Consider the following 21,425-nt stretch of genomic DNA (forward strand, 5'->3'; position numbering starts at 1 on the left):
GGCATCTAGCTTTTTCTCAGCCTTGCTGCTTCTCTGGTGTCTGTTAAGCAGTGTTAACTGTGTGCCTGGACTGGTACAGTAGCCACTGAGTTGTTCTTCTACTTCTGTTCTTTCGTCTTTTAGTTCAGCCCTCCTCACATGCCACCAGGTCTTAGAACAGTTCTTTTGCCTCGCCACTCCCCTTGACAGAAACCCTCTAGTTCTCCCCCATTGCTGATGATGCTTGTCTAGAATTCAAAGTTCATTACAGTCCAGCCCAGCCTATCACTTCTGCCTCACCTCTGTCCTCTCATGTGATCATCACTTCCAGGCTAGTAAAAATGCTTTATGCTTTGTTTTCCTACCTTTGACCTCTTGCCATTTAAGTTGTACCTCATCTTTATCTTCTGACCCTCCCCCCCCCATAAGGCCTCCTTTCTAACTTTTTAGGCCTTCAGACTCACTACTCACATTATCCAAGCCACTCCTATGATACAGATCCCTTAATATGATAGTTTTTCTTTTTCATCCTGAATATGGGTGTTTTGACAGAAGATACTTGTGTTACATCTGTGGCTTTCCTCATAGCTTTAGCACAGTGGCTTGCACTTAAAAATATTGGTTGATAATGAGATCTAGTCTTTTCTGTGAATTTTTTAGTATTTCATTTGCATCTCTTCACTGGTTTGACCAAGGCATTGTTCCTCAATTCAGTTCAGCAAACTTACGTAGCTCCTGCTATGTGCTGAGTGCTGAGGAATGCAGAGGTAGACACAACTTAGCCCCTGCCTTCAAAGGGCCCGCAGCCCAAGGAGGGAGGCTGACTGAGGGAGCCATGTAGGACCCAGCGGTGGATAGGAACAGTGTAACTGTCATTGGTGGTTCAGAAATGCAAACCAGGGACTATTTGGAAGATGATGTGGGAAGGGAAGGCAGAGGCCAGGTGGTGGGAGGGTTTGTTAGCTAAGCTAAGAGTTTATGGTTTATTTCCTGGTGAAGAAGAGAGAGTGAAGGACTTTGAGCAGACAAGGCATTACACATAAGAAGCAGTAAATAATGAGAATAGCATAAGCTTTGAAATCAAAGGTGAGTTTAAATTCCATCTCTAAAACCTGTGACCTCAAGCAAGTCACCAAGCTTTTCTGAGCCTCACTCTCCTCATTATGAAATACCAGGCAGACAAGCCTCACCTTGCAGGGGGGTTGTGCGCACTGGAGAATGTTGGTAGGTAGTTTCCATGGCTCTTTCATGTTTCTGCACATCTTGCAAGTAGGGGAACTGGCTGCCTTTGTTCTGGACTCTCTTTGTACAGTGTCTAGCCTTGGAAGGCAGAGATAATGTTTCCTTCTGGGGCAGTGGACAGATTTGTTTATTGTCCGGTATAATAAAGATAATATCTCCCTTCAGGGCGAAAGTCAGAGGTGCCTTCTGCCCATTATAAAAGATTTGAGTTTCCTAAGCGTGGGGGTCCTCAGCCGTGGTGCCTCTGCATGTGCTGCATCCAGCTGAGCCCTCTGTGCCATCTCATGGGACTTGGGGGCAAGGGCAACAGAGAAACACATGCTTCCTGCTGCAGCGTAAGTAGGTTCTTTGCCTCTGAGTTTTCTTCATGAGAGTGCAAACTTCACAGGATTCTGTGTCTAGTGCCAACATCTGTGAACCTGTCGCAAACTAACTTCACTAGCTTGCAAGTAGGGTAAAATCTATGACCCTTCATTATTCTTTTTTTTTTTTTTTTTTGAGACAGAGTCTCACTTTGTTGCCCAGGCTAGAGTGAGTGCCGTGGCATCAGCCTGGCTCACAGCAACCTCAATCTCCTGGGCTCAGCGATCCTCCTGCCTCAGCCTCCCGAGTAGCTGGGACTACAGGCATGCGCCACCATGCCCGGCTAATTTTTTGTATATATATTTTTACTTGGTCAATTAATTTCTTTCTATTTTTGGTAGAGACGGGGTCTCGCTTAGGCTGGTTTCGAACTCCTGACCTTGAGCAATCCGCCCGCCTCGGCCTCCCACCCTTCTTGTTATTCTTAACAAGCATTTAAGTCATATCAATACAAGTTAAACATTTGATTAATGGTAATAATAATTATTATTGTTGTTTATCAGTGATCATTTAGGCATCATGGAAGATGGATTAGAGGAAGTTCAGGCTGGAGTTAGACACAGCAGTCCAGAGGCCATAGTTCAAGGTGACAAAAGCATGAAACCAGGTGTCATCAATGGAAATTTAATAGAGAGAAGAAAACTGAGAGAAATATATGAAGTAGATTGACGATATTGGGGGATTAATTAGATGGGAAGAAAGAGGAATCAACCAAGAGTTATGATTTGGGAGACAGATGGTAGGCATCAGTCAACATGAGATACATAGGTAGAATATGAAGGTTATAGGAGAAAGTGACAAGCTTGGGAGACTCGGTCAGCCAGGTGGTAAAGTGAATAAGCAATTTTGGGAAGAGTCTAGAGCTTAGGGGACACTATTGATGGAGAGAGAAATTTGGGAGTTAAAATACAGATGATCCTTACATCATGGGAACCAGTGAGATTGCACGATCAAAATGTTCTGAAAATGTTCTGTATGAATTGCTGGTGGTGCTGATTTCTACCCCCAGCCCCACCATCACCCCATCCATGAACGAGAACAAAGACGCCAAGCCTCTAGCAGAGTTGCTCAGATTACACCTGAGTGCGAGGGTAGATCCCCTCCCACTGGGCCTTACCTTGCTTCCAGGGTGCTGGGTTTGACAAGGTTCACTTTGAGAAACGAGTTCTTTTGCTAAAGGCAGGTCTGAGGAGAGAGTGAGGAGTAGAAAGAGAAAGGGGCCAAAAGCTGAGCCTTCAAAGGCAGGCGAGAGCGTTTTGTTATCTGGGCTGTGTTCCTTTCACACACCCATGACTTTTCCATAGGAAACCAACAAGTAAGAGGGAGAAACCCACATAGATAACTGATCTGTCGTATTTAGGGTTCTTTTTCTTTGTGCCTTTCTGTATCTCAATGGTAAGCTTTGTGAACTGTTAGCTTTCTGAAGCCTTTGGATTCACTGGGCTCAAACATGGTGTTATTGGAAGAGGGCTGGCTTTGAAGAATCAGATGGACCTGACTTTGACTCGGGGTCCCTCACTATCATGCAACCTTGGGGAAATGGCCTCTTTGAGTCTCCGTTTCCTCATGTGAATGATATAAGTAGCAATAATTATATTAATGGGATATTGAGAGGATTAGAGAAGCTATGTGAATCTGATTCTTCAACTGAAACCTGGCAGGGTTGACCCCTTGATCTCTAAACTTCTGTCTGACTTAGATTCCATAGCTTGAGGTTTATAATACGCTATTGCATTTCTTTCTGTGTGAAGTCTTTTTTTAAAAAAGAACCTTTTGCAGCATGCCTGTTACAGAGTTTAGGAATTCTGCCTTTGAAAATAGCTCATGTGTTCTTTTTTTCTAATCGCAGTTTTTCCACTACTCCCAAGGGCAAGTGTACCTGGGGAACTATCCACCATTTAAGGACAGAATCAGCTGGGCTGGAGACCTCGACAAGAAAGACGCATCAATCAACATAGAAAATATGCAGTTTATACACAATGGCACCTATATCTGTGATGTCAAAAACCCTCCCGACATTGTTGTTCAGCCTGGGCACATTAGGCTGTATGTCGTAGAAAAAGGTACTTCTTGAGTATTTTTTTTGTAGTAATGATGCAATCTCCTTTGTCTTGTGTTTAGTTGGAGAACAAGAAACCCATTTCAAGGTGTGTTTGAAGGTGGTATCTTTGCCTTACATTTGGGAAACTGTTGCTCATTCCAACCAAAGCAGCTGATGTCTTCATTTTTATTCCTGCTGTCTGGAGCCTGTTGATCTGATTTCAGACCTATTCGTTTTTTAGTGTAATTAGAAGAAAGACCAAATTAATTATGGTTGGATATAGTGAGCAGTGGGAAAGAAGGAGATTAATACTGTTTTGACATTTCCCAAATACTATGGCGATTTCTTCTTTTATTGAGAACAAAGAGGAAATGCAGATTCTGGTGTCTCATTTTGAGATAGAGTCTGCTTTGTTAGAGAGTAATTCATATCAGTTTTTCTTTGATTTTAGAGCATTGAGAGAGATTGTAGATGTAGGAATACTTAGTTTAGTAGTTCATTTCTATTTATCTAATATGTGTATGTCATCAGTTAGATACTAGGATCTCATAATTTGGATAACAAAAGATGGTATGGTAACTGTTAAAGGAAGACACTTGCTTAATAATTTAATAAAATTCCATTTTTTGTCTCTGTAGCAATGTACCTTAAAACTATTTTGTTCTTTCTCTCTAGAGAGTTTGCCCATGTTTCCAGTTGGGGTAGTGGTGGGTATAGTTACTGCTGTGGTCATAGGTCTCACTCTGCTCATCAGCATGATTCTGGCTGTCCTCTATAGAAGGAAAAACTCTAAACGGGATTACACTGGGTAAGAAACACTTTTTTAGGGGAGGGGTGGAGGGAAGGAATCAGGGTTTATAAAAACTTATATATTTTTATGGGAAAAGGATTGTGAAGAATTAACTACTGTTGGCTTTCATGTCAGAGAGTCAGGCTGTCTCCTTAGGAGGTGTTCTGACATGGGCAAGCAGAAATCAGTGGCTTGCTATTAACTGTGGAATGTGATACTAATCCCTGTTCTGCAGGTTCCTTTTTAGGTTTGGTGAAATGAACTGCTCAGCAGTCTGTACTCTGTAGTTCAGTACTATCCACTCTGAAATTAGTATTCTTAAGCTACAGATATCACTTACCCAATTTAAGAGTTTAATTTTAATTTCTTTTTTTTTTTAATTTTTTTATTTCAGCATATTATGGGAGTACAAATGTAATGGGGAAGTTTGATTTTAATTTATTGGTAATAATCTCATGAGGTTTTTTTAGTTGGGTAAACATAAAACCCTATTCAAGAAGTTGTGATGCAACTTCAGGCTTGATGCGAAAAAAAGAAAAAAATAAAAAAATAAAAAAATAAAAAGAAGTTGTGAGCTAGGCGTGGTGGCACATGCCTGTAGTCCCAACTGCTTGGAGGCTGAGGTAGGAGGATTGCTTGATCCTAGGAGTTGGAGTCCAGCCTGGACAATATAGTGAAACCGCATCTATTTTTTAAAAAAGTGGCCGGGCGCAGTGGCTCATGCCTGTAATCCTAGGACTCTGAGAGGCCAAGGCAGGAAGATTGCTTGAGCTCAGGAGTTCGAGACCAACCTGAGCAAGAGCGAGATCCCGTCTCTACTAAAAATAGAAAAAAACTTAGCCAGGCATGGTGGCACAAGCCTGTAGTCCCAGTTACTTGGGAGGCTGAGGCAGGAGGATTGCCTGAGCCCAGGAGTTTGAGGTTGCTGTGAGCTAGGCTGATGCCACGGCACTGTAGCCTGGGCAATAGAGTGAAACCCTGTCTCAAAAATAAAAAAGGAGGCCGGGCGCGGTGGCTCATGCCTGTAATCCTAGCACTCTGGGAGGCCGAGGTGGGCGGATTGCTCCAGGTCAGGAGTTCGAAACCAGCCTGAGCAAGAGCAAGACCCCGTCTCTACCATAAATAGAAAGAAATCAATTGGCCAACTAATATATATATAGAAAAAATTAGCCGGGCATGGTGGCGCATGCCTGTAGTCCCAGCTAGTCGGGAGGCTGAGGCAGCAGGATTGCTTGAGCCCAGGAGTTTGAGGTTGCTGTGAGCTAGGCTGATGCCACGGCACTCACTCTAGCCTGGGCAACAAAGCAAGACTCTGTCTCAAAAAAAAATAATTAATAAATAAATAAATAAATAAATAAATAAATAAAATAAAATAAAAATAAATAAAAAAGGAAATTGTGCCAATAAACTGCCACCCCTAGCCTCATGTGATGATATACCAGCGATAAAGAAAAGTAGACTTTCTGTTTATGGCTTCTCAAAAGGAACACATTAGAGCATAGGGTGTGTGTCTAATTGAAGGACCTTCTCTTTTCCCTACTCCAGCAGGAAAGCTAACCCATATAAGCTATGTAAACTCCCGTGGTAAGACTGGAAATGAAGGCTGGATTCAAGCTGATCTAGCACGAGCAGTGTTGCAGATGCACAGACCTAACTTTAACCATCTTGAAGGGAATGTGATTTGAGAGGATTGCATGCCCTGAACTCTCTTGCTGGCGGATGGTGGGAACCTCTATCTATGGCTCTGCTGATCTAGAGTGTTTAGGAGTGCTGTGTTTTAACAAGTTTGAGTGTTCAAATTCGGATATTAATATTACTTGCTTGGAATGCTTCTGTTCTGCTGACTTATCTGCCCCCTTGCATGGTGAGTGTTTTATGATTAAGTATATAGCTGGGTTGTTGGTTTACAATGTGAGACTAATCCAGGGTGGTAACCTGCCAGTCTTTGTAGTTCTTGCTTTTGGGTTAATAAAGGGGCAGGAAAGTGTTCCTTAGAATCCTAATCCTGCATGGCATCGTGAATGCTGCTATTCTTCTTACTTTGGTTTTTTTCCTCTTCCCCTGCCTTTTCTTCCTTGGTGTGCTGGGATCAGATCCTGCTTATCTTCCACTTCTTAAGAAAAGCTGACATAGAAGACACATTGGGACTATAACAGGGCTGGGTCTCCTCTTCCACTCCCACTAGACACATGGTAACTAATCACATTGCCCGTTGCTGTTAATATTCATGTGTACGTATTCAGCCCATCTGAATACGTTGTTGACAACTAACCAGCTAGCTCTGAGCTAACCCAACAGCTATTATGATTTGTCTACAAATGTGTCACGTGTTTGTATTAGAAACATGTTGAGCATATCATCTGGATGAAATCGAATTGTCAAGTTACATAGAGGTTTTATGATGATCTGTGTATGTTCTTCATGTAAAACGCCTGTGTATGTGTGTTAGTTTTCTTTTTCATACATGAATTGTATTATCAATGATTGAGACCCTCATTGTGATAGAATAATCAAACCATTTTAGTTCAGAGCATGTGGCCTCCCATTTCAAAGAAGGCATAGTTTGCAGATGCATGGTATGCTTTAGTCTTAGTAATGATACTTTAAATGTGATCCTCACCAAACTCCTAAGTTTTTTTGAAAAATATGAAGGATTTAAGCTGTCCTGATGACACATCTCATTAGGAAATCCCTAATGAGATACTTCCTGGCATTCACTTTCCCTGATTTATGAGCTAATGCTTGTTGTAAAAGTCCCCTATACCCCTAAAAAAAAATTCAGCCTTGTGTGACATGGCATTCCATAGTTTCTCATCATTCACAACTTCCTGGGGTTTTGGGGTTTGGATGTATTGGTAGAAAATAAAATATGGAGAGAACAAGACAAGCCAGGACCACGAACAAGCCTGGATGTACATCTGTAATTTTTAAAATACATTCAGAAGAGACTTACCTTTGATGATAACAAAAGCAAATTGCCATTAAGAAGATACCATATAGTTTGCTCCTTTAAGCCTTTATCCCAAAGGAGAGTTGATGGCAAGGGGAAAAAAAAAAGCATCACAAAGGATCAGTGTGTATTGTAACCAGAATTGCAATATCATTGTCGTAAACAAGGGTGAGGTGGTTGTACCATACCAGTTTCTGTGCCTTCCTCACTGACTTAGGCAAATATGTGAGTGTCAGGGATAGAAAGTAGTTTTAAGATATGTGATCATTTTGATACCCATTGTTTTGTTGTCTTTTGTTTTTAGACATCTGCTGCTTTATCTTGCCATCACTTGCATTTGTATGTTTTTGTTTCTGTTTACTATTTTTTTTTTTACATTTGTTCTCCAAATTGTCAATTGATCAGCTGCAGTGCATCAGAAAGTTTGTCACCGGTTAAGCAGGCTCCACGGAAGTCCCCCTCCGACACAGAGGGTCTAGTAAAGAGTCTGCCTTCTGCATCTCACCAGGTAATGGCTAATTGCAGTTCTGGCCCTGCACCCCACAGGTTGTGCTCTGTCACCTCCCTTGGTGCGGGAAGGAATCCTGAGCTGTGAGAGAGAGAGAGACAGGCAGACAGACAGACAGACAGAGACAGAGAAAGGGCAGGAGGGGGGAGTTCAAGGGCTGGTCTAGGAAGACCACAAGAAAATAAGTGAAGATTCTGACCTGAGTACAGGTTTCCACAAAACCACATAACATGAATTGTTGACTCATAATGTGGCACCTTTGGCCCAAGTAGAATTAGAAAATGGCTTTGTCAAATGTAAAAGATTCTTCTTTCTTTGCCCAAGGAAACAAATCTATTGAACTAGAGTATGTATTGAGGCACCCTATAGACAAGAAATTAGCAGGGGAAAATTGATATTCTTGCTATTGATAATAAAACAAAAATTATTTTATGTAGATTCTTTAGAAAAAAATTGAAAGTAAGCATGTGTCTGAATAATAGGCTTGATAAGAAATGGTTTCGGTTTCTACTTCTAGTAGAAAGTACAGAAGAGAAATAATTTTTATTTGGAATTTTAGCATAGCATCTAGCACGGTGTATTTTAGCTATGCTATTTTAACTATAATTGAGGCATGGCAGAAATTTCATAGCTTACTACCAATTTGGTTCTTCTGGGGTAGAAAGTATTCTGAGGAATTTGGCCCCTTTTAGCATCATCCTGAGGAGAATGGAATTAAGAGGAAGAGAATAACAGTGTTTTGTGGAAGAAGTACCCATTGTCTTATTCCATAGTTCTTATGTGTAGTGAGGAAACCATTATACCAATGAGGAGACGAAGACATTATGATATTAAATGTCTGAAAGCTCATAGTGACAGAATTGGGACTAGAACCCAGGTGTGTAGATAGCGTGTGTTCTACCATGGCATCAGGCTCATTACCTGTTCCCATTCTGTCTGTCTGATATACTTCAATACCTGAGTCTACTAATTTGGATTGTGAATGGGAATAGGGTTGTGAATGAAGGCATGAGAGTTACAAGTAGGCATACCATCTAAAGAAGCCTTGGAACATTTTCCTTCTGTCCTTGAAGTGTTCTCAGAGTTGCTCTTTTGCTGAAAACAAATTAGAAAAAAGAAACAATGGTTTTCAAGATATTAGAAAACAGATTATATAGCACTGTGACCCCTGAGAGGAAGGAAACAAATAATGCGAGCCCTGTGATTGCCCCTGCTTACTGCCTTGAGACAGTTTCCACACTGCAATGCAGGGAGGGAAAATGGAAATAGAGCCCAAGTGTCTCACTGAGTTGAGGAGGCAGAAATCAGAGTTTGAAAAGGTCAGGGTGGCTAGAATTTGTGAGGCACAGTACCAGAGAAGAAACTACAGAGAGAGCATGCATGCACACTTCAGAGATCTGGAGTGGGGCCCCTAGAATCTTTGAGTACAGATTTATGCATGCATAGGAGAAAACTTTCTGAGACCTGGGAAAGAACTACCTGAAAAGCAGTAGGTTGCACACTGCCTGGAGCTCACACAGGGCTGGGAATGGTTTGTGTTCCTAAAAGCCAGAATAGAAAGACTCATAATATAGAGGATACTGGTTGGGGTTCTCCGAATGGTCGTGCCTTAGTGTGAGGCTAAATTAGCACCATGGTAAAGGATACCATAGACCCACCATAACAAAGCTTAAAGGAAGCCTTTAAAGAATCAAACTAATCTAAAAGTAATTTAGCTAGATTCTACAACAAAATCCAAGATTTATAAGAATACAATAAAATTCAGCACCAGACAATGTAAAATGTCTGGTTATAATGTCTGACCCCCATTAAAAATTACAAGGCATACAAAGAAGCAGAAAAATTAGACACATAAGCCAGATGTAGTGGTGAACATCTGTAGTCCCAGCTACTTGGGAGACTGAGGGGGGATGATCACTTGAGCCCAGGAGTTCGAGACTAGCCTGAGTAACATAGTGAGACTCTGTCTCTAAAAAAGACATATAACCAGGAGAAATCAATCAATAAAAACAAACCCAGAAATGAAAGTGATTAGGGGATTAATAAACAAAGGCATTAAAACAAGTATTATAAATCTTACTAAGTAAACTTAAGGATGTAAAGGAAAGCTTGAATATAATGAAGAAAGAAATAGATACATTAAACCAGGTGTCCTCAAACTTTTTAAACAGGGGGCCAGTTCACTGTCCCTCAGACTGTTGGAGGGCCAGACTATAGTTTTAAAAAAACTATGACCAAATTCCTATGCACACTGCACATATCTTATTTTGAAGTTAAAAAACCAAACAGGCAAAAACACCCGCATGTGGCCCACGGGCTGTAGTTTGAGGACACCTATAATTAAACAAACCAAAATGGAACTTCTAGAAATGAAAAAAAAGTGGATAGCATTAATGAGTTAGATACTGCAGAAGCAAAGATCAGTGCACTTGAAGGCATAGCAACAGAAACTACCCAAAGAAGCATGAAGAGAGAGAACATCTGAGGGGGAAATGAACAGAGCTTTATTGAGCCAGTGAACAATATCAAGCAATATAATTAGAGTCTAAGAAGGAAAGGGAAGAGAGAAAAAAATTAGAGAAACAGTGAAATTTTTTATAAATTTGGTGAAAAACATAAACCCACAAATCCAAGAAGTTCAATAAACTCTAAGTAGAGGAAACTAAGAAAACCACCCTAAACCACATCATAATCAAATTGCTTAAGACCACTAATAAAGAGAAAATCTTAAAAGTTGTCAGAAAAAAAGAAAGAGACATGATGATAGAGGAACAAAAATAGGAGTGACATCAGCCTTCTCTCTTCAAAAACCATAACACCAGAAGACAGTGGAATCAGCACTTCTAAACTGGAGAAAAAAGCCAATCAACTCAGAATTTTGTACTTAGCAAAAATATCTTTTAAATATGGAAACAAATACATAAAAAAGCTGAGAGAATTTATCACCAGCAGACATGCTGTATAGGAAATGTCAAAGGAAGTTTTTCAAGTAGAAGGGACATCAGATGGAAATTTAGATGTATACATAGGAGTGAAGAGCACTGGAAATGACAAATAAGTAGAAAATATAAAAGACCTTTTTTCTTATTTTTAGAATACCTTTAAAAGTAATTGACTATTTAAAGCAAAAATAATGACAGTGCTTTATGGGGTTATAAATGTAGAAGTAAAATGTATGACAACAGTAGTACAGAAAAGTAGAGTGGTGGTTGTTGGGGGAAGGAAAGAATAAGGAGTTGTTTAAGGGGTACAGAGTATCAGTTTTGCAAGATAAAAAAATTCTTGAGATGGTTGCACAACGATGTGAATGTACTTGACACTACTGAACTATACACTTAAAGTGGTTAAGATGATAAATTTTATGTATATATTATCGCAATATTTTTAAAATAAAAAGATGGAAAATGGCCGGGTGCAGTGGCTCACACCTGTAATCCTAGCACCCTGGGAGGCCAAGGCTGGAAGGATCACTCAAGGTCAGGAGTTTGAGACCAGCCTGAGCAAGAGCAAAAGAAACCCCGTCTCTACCAAAAATAGAAAGAAATTATCTGAACAACTAAAAATATATAGAAAAATTTAGCCGGGCATGGTGGTGGATGCCTGTAGTTCCAGCTACTCGGGAGGCTGAGGCAGGAGGATTGCCTGAGCCCAGAAGTTTGAGGTTGCTGTGAGACCAGTAACAGAGTGAGACTCTGTCTCAAAAAAAAAAAAAGATGGAAAATGATGTGCTATGTTAACACTAATCAAAAGAAGTCTGAATAGTTATGATATCAAAGTATGCTTCAGAATAAGAAATATAACCAGTGATAAAGAACTTTCCATGATGATAAAGTGATATATTCGCAAAGAAGACATAATCATAATGCTTATACTTCTAATAATAGAACCTGAAAGTAAATGAAGTAAAAACTGAGAGATTTGAAAGGAGAAGTAGACATATTCACAATTATTGTTAGAGGTTTCAACATTCTTCTCTCAGCAAGTTTACAAAAACAAGTTTACAAAAAATCAGAAAGGATACAGAAGACTCAAGCAACACTGAAACCAACTTGACCTAATAGACATTTATAGAACACTGTTTTCATCAAGAAAATTCTCATTCTTTTCAAGTACACATGAAACACTTACCAAATATGGCCTACCATATTCTGGGCCATAAAACAATTCTCATTAAATTTTAAAAGGATTAGAATAATTCAGAATAATGTTCCCTGGCCACAGCAGATTTAAACAGATTGACAGAAAGATACCTGGAAGGTCTCAAATATTTGGAAATTAAACAAATAACCCATCAGTAAAACAACAAGTCACAAGAAAAGTTAGAAAATATTTTGAACTGAATGAAAATAATAACCTATCAAAATTTGTGAGATACAGCTAAAGTAGTGCTTTGAGGATTTTTAGCATTAACTATATTAGGAAAAAATTAAGTTATGAAATTGATCTAGGCTTCTATCTGAAGAAACTAAAAAAAGAAGAGCAAATTAAGCCCAACATAAGCAGATAGAAGGAAATAATAATAATAAAGACAGGAGCTATTGAAAAATCAGCTGATGTTCTCGTTCCCCTGGAGGTAATCCGCCTCTTCTCTTTGGCTCTGTGCCTTTGGTGTTCTGCATTTTATCTACTACTTATTTATCAATTCCCCTTGTTGCTCATGCTTGGAATTTCACTGCACTTCCTGAATCAGAAGGTTCATGTCTTTAATAAATTCTAGAAAATTCCCAGTCACAATCTCCTTGAATTTTTCTTTTCTCCATTTCATTTATATTTTTATGGAACTCTAATTAGATGTATATTAGACCTTCTCACTCCATGTCTGTTAACCTCTCTTGCTTATTTTTCATCACACTGTCTCTTTGCTGTTTTCTGTGTAATTTCTTCATCTGTCTTTGAATTCACTAATCATTTATTTAGCTTTGTCTAGTTTGCTAATTCAATTTCATATATCAGTGTCTCTGGCTCTTTTTAAAATATGCCATGCCTGGATTGCTGATGTTTTCTTTAAAAGATAAAAAAATAAATAAATCATAAAATATGCCTGGCTAATTTTGATAGTTGCTATGACTTCATTATATTTTCAATATCTTATATTTATTTAAGCATATTAAATATTTTTATTTTATACCTCAAAAACTGATAATTCCAGTGTCTGTGGTCTTTATTGATCTGACTGCAGTTTCTGTTTCTACAGCTCTTGCTGGTGTGGTTTATCTTCTCATGTATTTTATAATTTGAAGACTGTGCTTATGTTTCTATTTACTTTATGCAAATTGAGTCTTCATTTAAAATGTATTACTCATGAGAAGATTTGTATTTCTTCTGCCATGTGCCTTGGATACTACCAACCAAGGGCTTTATAAACTAAAATTTTGGCTTAGGGTCTTTGAGGTTATACAGCTAGTTTGAATTCCACCTCTAAATCTACATGAATATAAGGCTGTAGCTATGGATACCTGGGGCTGGGGGGTGCGGGGGGACCTTTTCTTCTTGCTCAATACAGGGCTAAGACCAAGAGATACTATGCCCCCATTGTGGGCCAGGATCTTTTTCTAGTTTCCCTTTTGAAGATGTGTCTTAGGGATCTTCCAGCTTTATCCTCAACTGTCAATTACCATCTGGCTTGGGCCTGTCCCCCTACAAGTATAGCTTATTAATATCCAGGTTTAATTTTCTTCACATCATGGCACAAATAGAAAGTGGCATTTTTTACTGTAAAGTCTTCCCCAGAAATCTAGTTTGTCATATGGCTGGAAACAAGAACGCTAGAGGGGAGAAATGAAGCTTACAATTTGCATTCAGATCACAGCCTTGTATTTGTGTACCTCCTTTCTTAGATCAGCTTCAGGTTCCCAGGCCTTCCACTTTGCTCAAGGTAATAAACAAAAATAGCTTAAAATATCAAATAATATGGTCAGTAAAAAAAGCAGCCCTCCTGCCCCACACCTTCCTACTCTGAGATGCAATCCTCAGAGGCAGACATTCTGAATTATTTTAGCTGTTTCTTCTGGTAGTCATCTTATTTCTAAAGATACTTTATTACATTTCTATTTCTAGATTTTTCAGTTTTAGATATTATCTACGGACTCCAGACTGTGGAAAAATGAGGATTTATTGATTTTATCCCCAGCCCTTCTTTTGAACACACAATACTTATACACATATCTACACACATGCCTCTTCCCAGTGTGGTTATGTCATCATATTTAGGTACATTATTATTCAGCGTTACATGCACCTGTTTTTTTTCACTGTCGTACCACATTCAGTTGCTTTCTTGTACAGTTTTATCTACCATGGAGCTAATAACATTTGCCTGTTTTTATTTGCTTATATATATTTTTATTCCATCTGAGAACTTTTTAAGAGAATTTAAAACGTCTGAGCTCATTCAGACTTCACCTGCTCTGTTGGTTTCATTTCATTCTTGGAGACAGACGAGTGTTGAAATCATCTGGCCTTGCTGTGTTCTAGGTTGCTCTCTAGCTGCCAGCCTCGGCCTTCCTTCACAAGGAATTTTCTCTTTCTCTCTTCTTGGACCCCAGGTCCTCATTGTTCTTAGTTTATTCTCATATTATGATTGAGCATATTCTGCATAATTTCTTGAGAAAGAATGCATGGGAGAGTCAGCATTTTGAGACTTTGTGTAGTAGACAGAATATTCCCCAAGGAAGTCCATATCCTAATCTCTGGATTCTGTGGGATATGTCACCGTACATGTCAAAAGGGACTTTGCAGATGTGATTAAATTGCCTTGAGATGGAAAGATATTCCTGGATTTTCTGGGTGGGCCCAGGGTAACGTAAAGGTCCTTGCAAGAGAGAGTCGGAACCATGAGAGTCAGAGGGCTTGGAAGGTGGAGGAAGAGTTCATGGGCCAAGGAATGAGAGCAGCTTCCAAAAGCTGGAAAAGACAAGGAAAGAGATCCTTCCCTAGAGCCCTCAGCCACACTGACACCTTGATTTAGCCCAGTGAAACACATTTCAGACCTCTAAAACTGTAAGATAATACGTTTGGTTTTAGCATTTCTAAAATTGTCTTGATTCTCCTCCCTCACACTTAATTAATAATCTGGTAGAGTAGGATCCCAGGCTGGAAATCATTTTCCTTCAGCATTTTGAAGCATTGCTGATTTTTCTAGCTTCCATGCTGTGGCTTAGAAGCTGACACTATTCTGATACCTATTCTGATTCCTGCTCCTTTGTGGAGGACTGGTTTTGTCCTTCCTCTTAGAATCTTTTTTTATCACTAGTGTTCTGAAATTTCATAAAATTGTAGGTCTTTCTTCATTGTCCTAGATACTCAGTGGGCTCTTTCAACCTGAAAACTAGGTCCTCCAATTTTAGGGTATTTTCTTCCAGTGTTCTTTGGAGATTTTCCTACTTTAATTTTGTATTCTTTCTTTTGGAAATTTCTGTTAGGAATTGGACCACCTCCCAGATCGATCCTTTGGTTTTCTTATTTTTTTCTATTTTGAAGTTTTTGTTCTGGTTTCTAGAAAATTTCTATAACTGTTATCTTCCAACTTTCATTGAATATTTAAATTTTTGCTATCATTTTTTAAATTTTCAAGAGCTTTTTCTTATTTTCTGATTATAATATCCTATACTGGTTTCTATGGATGCATTATCTTGTCTGAACATAACATTTTTTTCTTCTTTCTGTGTGATTTTTTAAAATGTTTTCTTCTTTTACTTGATTTTACTGTTTCTTTTGAATTCCCTTTTTTCTCTTATAATTTCTGACTTTCATGGTTAGAAGCTTTTCTCAAATGCCCAGTCATCCTCGGTTATCCATTCATATTAAAATAGAATCTCAGCTAAGTGGGATGGCTCATGCCTATAATCTGCTACGATTGGGAGTGCTAGCTTTGAGAGACCAAGGCAGGAGAATCACTTGAGGCTAGGAGTTCAAGACCAGCCTGAGCAACATAGCAAGACCCTGTCTCCACAAAAAATAAATATAAATTAATTAATTAAAATAGAATCTCTTTATGCAGGGATAGCACCTACTAGGTAGTGGGCTTCACTGTTTGTATAAAGTGTTGTCTGACTTTTACTGGAGGATCTCTAAATGTCAGTTACTGAGGGTCTTTCTACCTTGGGTTAGTTAATTTCTCCAGAAAAAAATCCTCTAATTTCCCACTTGGGACTTGAGCAGATGGAGGAAGCCTCACTGTCCAGTATGCAGACTTTTTACCTATTCCATTCTCAGTGCTGACACCTCACCCTGCTGTGCCTGAGTCAGAGACTTTGGGTCATTTCTTCTGTGGATAAACTCCAGGGTTCTACCTAGGTCTAGCTATATAATCATGGCATTTTCTGGGGGTTGGTGAGAAGTAATTCAGTCATTACTCAACGTGTACTGGCCTTTTATAGCTATTTTCCTATCTGCAGACATCATCTGAGAGTCTAATAGCATGAATAATCACTATGTAGATGAGTAAATAACTCCATGTTATTTTACCAGAAGAGGAAAAGAAATACTAGTACCCTAAGAAGGAAATGCAGAAAAGATGCAGCTTAATGCCCAGGCATCTGTCTTTGGTGATTATTTTTGTTAGAATTGGGAAAGACTTAGTAACAGAAGACTAAAAGTAGCTTTAACAATAAGAAGCTAATTAACTCACAAGCAGTCCTGAGGCAGCTTCCTTCTATGCTAGTTTAGTGGCCCAGCAATGTCATTAAAGACACAAGTTCTTTCCATTTTACTGTTCTGCATGTTGTCTTCATTCTCAGGCCCGTTCCATCAGCCTCAAAATGGCTGCCTCGGTTTCAGGCATCACAGGGAACTGGAAAAGAGCTCAGTCTCCTCCCAGGTAGTTTTTACTATGGAGGAAAATCTGTACCAGAACCTCCCCAGCAAACTCCTAGTCCCCATTGGTCAAGAGTGGGTCACCTGTTCATACCTCGTCACCTGCAAGGGGAGAGGAATTGTGACTGGCATACCCATTGTGATTCACCCCTGAGAACAGGGGTGGGTGGGGACATCCACCTGTGCAAAGGGAAGGTGAACACCAGACACAAGAACCAAATTGGAGTTCTTCCAGCAGAGTAGAGCGGGAGGCTGGGTTGGAAAGGGTGTTAGGTAGGCACTGCCTAGAGTTTGAAGTGTTATGGTATCAGGGAAAGATAAGGAAAAAAATTGTTCTTGCAGCCTGGTACAGGAGGCTGAGGCAAGATGATTGCTTGTGGCCAGGAGTTCAGGACCAACCTGGGTGACATAGTGAGACCCTATCTTAAAAAAAAAATCTTTCTTGGCCGGGCGCAGTGGCTCACGCCTGTAATCCTAGCTCTCTGGGAGGCCGAGGCGGGCGGATTGCTCAAGGTCAGGAGTTCAAAACCAGCCTGAGCAAGAGCGAGACCCCGTCTCTACTATAAATAGAAAGAAATTAATTGGCCAACTGATATATATACAAAAAATTAGCCGGGCATTGTGGCGCATGCCTGTAGTCCCAGCTACTCGGGAGGCTGAGGCAGAAGGATCGCTCGAGCCCAGGAGTTTGAGGTTGCTGTGAGCTAGGCTGATGCCACGGCACTCACTCTAGCCTGGACAACAAAGCGAGACTCTGTCTCAAAAAAAAAAAAAAAAAAATCTTTCTTTATAAAGCTTAGTTTTGACTGAGATTGCTGTAAAATAATTTTGTATAAATATTTGACGAATTTTAGAGCCTTTTTTGGGAAATGATTGTTTTATACATGAAAGTCAGGTTTTATTGTTTCTTTGAGAACAATATTTGAATGGAATATGTATGTATTTGTCAGCTATAGTACATAGATGCAATAATGTTTCAAGAAGCACATTATATGCATTTTCTCTTTAGTCTTTAGTCTTACAAGGTAAGTTCTTTTGTGGGCTCTATTTTACACATGAAGAAACTGAGGCTTAGTTATGTTGAGTCACTGAATCAAGGTCAATAGTCAGTGGCAAAGCTGGTATGAGACTCAGGTCTGTCTGGTTCTAAGGCATGGCTTATTCTATGTTGTCTGTTCAGTTCTTTACAACTCTGCTTTGATAGTCATTATTAGTCTCATTTATCTCAAAGAGAGTCATAATGCATAGCTTTATTTCACATTTATATTTGACTTATAAAAAACAATGAAATAAGCCGGGCGCGGTGGCTCACGCCTGTAATCCCAGCACTTTGGGAGGCTGAGGCGGGCGGATCGCTCGAGGTCAGGAGTTCGAAACCACCCTGAGCAAGAGTGAGACCCCGTCTCTACTATAAAAATAGAAAGAAATTAATTGGCCATCTGATATATATAGAAAAAATTAGCCGGGCATGGTGGCGCATGCCTGTAGTCCCAGCTACTGGGGAGGCTAAGGCAGGAGGATTGCTTGAGCCCAGGAGTTTGAGGTTGCTGTGAGCAAGGCTGATGCCACGGCACTCACTCTAGCCTGGGCAATTAAGCGAGACTCTGTCTCAAAAAAAAAAAAAACAATGAAATAAATATGAAAAATGTGTTTTGTCAGCAGTCAATGAGTGTTCTGTAAAAGCAGATGTTCTCTCTTAGTGATACGATGCTAGGGTGTTGGGAGTGCTTCTTCTGATGCCTGAGGATCAGAATCCAGTGCTAACAGGCTGCAGAGGCTGTGGAAAGTGTAGTAGGGACATAACTCAAGGACTTCTGAGCAGTTAATATGTATGTAGGGCTGAGGCTCTTTGCTCTTCTAGAACCCTTTCTTCCTGGACCTTCTCCCTACCTTCACCACTACATTTTTATATTAGAGTAAATTTGATACAAGTAGAATTCAGAGGTAATTATATCTCTAGTTGTAACTAAAAAAAATAGGCCTATGTCAAGCAGTTTGTTTCTTGAAACATTTTCAGTAGTTTAAGGCCTATTTGTTAATCCTAGCACTCTGGGAGGCTGAGGCAGGAGAATCGCTCAAGGTCAGGAGTTCGAAACCAGCCTGAGAGTGAGACCCCGTCTCTACTAAAAATAGAAAGAAATTAATTGGCCAACTAAAAATATATAGAAAAAATAAGGCAGGCATGGTGGCGCACGCCTGTAGTCCCAGCTACTCAGGAGGCTGAGGCAGGAGGATCACTTGAGCCCAGAATTTGAGGTTGCTGTGAGCTAGGCTGATGCTGCAGCACTCTAGCCTGGGCAGTAGAGTGAGACTCTGTTTCCAAAAAAAAAAAAAAAAGCCCTATTTGTGTAGAAAATAGTTGGGAAAAAGATATATCCATACAAATTTTTCACTTGATTATTGTCATTCTTTGCGGAAAAACCAAAACCAAAACAATAAAACAAAATCAAACAGGTGTGGTGTATGAGGATGGTGAGTGCCAAGAAATACAATGAAAACAACTAGGTTAATGTAGGTTTTGTTGTTATTGTTTTTCTTTATTCTTGCATACCCAAAAGTGAATGTCTTAGCAATGGCAGGTTCATTTCCAAGTTGATCTTGGTTCGGTGGCTCCTTCTGAATTCCTGGAGAGTCTTGTTATCCCTGTAAATCAAAATGCTGAGGTACATTCCAGAGACCTAGGGTGTCTTCAGCCTCTAAACGTCACTCAGAATCAGACTTCAGAGAGCTGTTCGAGACTGAGCTAGATCCATCAGCAGATCCTGCTCTCCACCTATGTCCACCGTTCCTCTGGATCCATTATTTCGGCCATCCCTTCGTCTGGCACCTACAATCTGCCAAGATCTAGGCAGTTAACTAACAAAGCCCCTGACTTAAGACCCTACTTCATTCTAAGGGGGAAGGGAGTGGGGATGACATCAGACAGTGGAAAGCAAGTTGGAGAAAACCTGATCCACCAACAGGAACGGTTCCTTCAAGGTTTTCCCAGTTACTTTCAGCAGATAACTGGTAGTCTCTTGCCATGAAAGACACTATCGTCTCACATGAAAGACCTTACTGGTATTTTAACACTCACTGATTCGGAGGTAATTCTGTGTTTTTCTTATTGCTTTCTCTGCTGTCTTTCTTACCTACTGCTGTGTAACAAACCAACCCAAAATACGGTGGCTTTAAACAGCCACGGTTTACTTGGCTCCCCATTCTGTGGCTTAGTTGGGCAGGTCTTCTGGTCTGGATTGGTTTGGCCGATCCTTGCTGGCTCACTCATACACTCTGATCAGCTGGAGGGTTGGCTGCAAGCTGGCCTGACAATTGGCAGGCTGTTGGCTGGGCAGACAGATGGCAGTTGGGCTGTGTCTCTCTCCTCATCTAGCAGGCTAGCGTGGGCTTCCTCACATGGCAGTGGTGGCCGTATGGGTCACAAGATCAGTGAGAGAATGGAAACTGCAAAGTCTGTTGAGGTCTAGGTGTGGAAATTGCACAACATCGCTTCTTCCTTATTCTTTTGGTCAAAGCAAGTCACAAGACCAACCCAGATTCAAGAGGTGGAGAAATAGATTCCTACCCTTGATGGAAAGATCTGCAGCATTATAATACCCAAGGGTGTAGCTGCAGTGAAGAAAGGGGTTTTACAGTAAGTACATCACACGTTGGCAGTTCCTTCCCCCATGAGCATACCTCAAAATTCCTAGGAGTCTTTAGGAATTATGATACAGGGTTTTTATCTAGGAAGTGACATAATTTAATTTGGGGAGGTCTGTCCTACTCTTGAAAGTGGCTGTGACCAGGGAATACTTTGTTTCCATTCTGTTCTTAAGTAGTAGAAAATGGTTTTATTTGTTTTTAAATTCTTTTTGTTCCCTTTTGAGTTTTTAACTTACAGCTTTAATAAAAACAGTGTCATCTGTTAATGTTACCCATGACAGCCATTAGAGAGTATCATTTATAGACTGAAGACAAGCATGGAGTTTGAGTATTTGATTTACTTGATCAGTTAACTCAGTGTATTATACAGTGTTATTGTGTAACAAGAAGTTTATAATAATAACTAATATGGATTGAGTGTTAACTGTCAGACACCACCTAAGCTATTTATAGGTATTATCTCAATTTAATTCTCATAACAACAGTAAAAGGTATAGATCTTATTAGTACCATTTGAGAGATGAAGAAACTTAAGTGTAGAGGTTTACAAATAAGCTCAAGGCCACATGACGAGTGCTCATCTCTACCAGGCTCAGCAAAGACTATCTCATAAATTCCAACTGCAGATCTGCCCAAGTGCATGGACATGAGTGTTGTTTGATTTTATAACTCCACTTTTAGATGCACCATTGTGTAGCCCTTACAGCTGGGTCTGTCTTCTTCTGTAGACAGGAGTTGGAGTGCCTGAGCTCCAGAATCCCAGGTTATGCACTAAGGCGGCAGTCCCCAACCTTTTTGGTACCAGAGACCGTTTTCATGGAAGACAATCTTTCCCCAGATGGGGGTAGGGGGCAGGGAGGTGGAGCTCAGGCCATGATGCGAGCAGCAGTAAATACAGATGAAGCATCCCCTGTCCCTCGCTGCCATGACTGTGTGCTGCCCCCTGCCACAGGACTTTCCTTAGTTTCATTCTTCCTACGGGTGGGAGAAGGGGGGATGGAGTTCTGCTGCCCTGTCCCTAACAGGCCTCGGACCAGTGGTTGGGGAGCGCAGCACTAAAGGATGCAGGTTATTGGGCTCCTAGGTTTGGGTG

The 21,425-nt window shown here is 40.2% G+C and overlaps 1 protein-coding gene and 1 long non-coding RNA gene across 2 annotated transcripts in view; one reads left to right on the forward strand and one right to left on the reverse strand.

Annotated features, from left to right (window-relative positions):
* Positions 1-21,425, forward strand: part of MPZL1 (myelin protein zero like 1) — a 61,888-nt gene that overhangs the window by 37,854 nt on the left and 2,609 nt on the right. The window contains exons 3-5 of the mRNA XM_012783871.3: positions 3,434-3,647; positions 4,301-4,433; positions 7,771-7,873. Coding sequence (XP_012639325.1) covers positions 3,434-3,647; positions 4,301-4,433; positions 7,771-7,873 — 450 coding nt within the window. The remainder of the gene's footprint in view (positions 1-3,433; positions 3,648-4,300; positions 4,434-7,770; positions 7,874-21,425) is intronic.
* Positions 3,762-16,589, reverse strand: LOC142869593 (uncharacterized). The gene is made up of 3 exons (XR_012918188.1): positions 16,503-16,589; positions 8,905-8,968; positions 3,762-3,851 (listed from the first exon to the last, which is right to left on the reverse strand). It is a non-coding gene; the product is annotated as an uncharacterized LOC142869593 (long non-coding RNA).

Source organism: Microcebus murinus, chromosome 2, assembly GCF_040939455.1.
Source record: "Microcebus murinus isolate Inina chromosome 2, M.murinus_Inina_mat1.0, whole genome shotgun sequence".
NCBI classification, from domain to species: Eukaryota; Metazoa; Chordata; class Mammalia; order Primates; family Cheirogaleidae; genus Microcebus; species Microcebus murinus.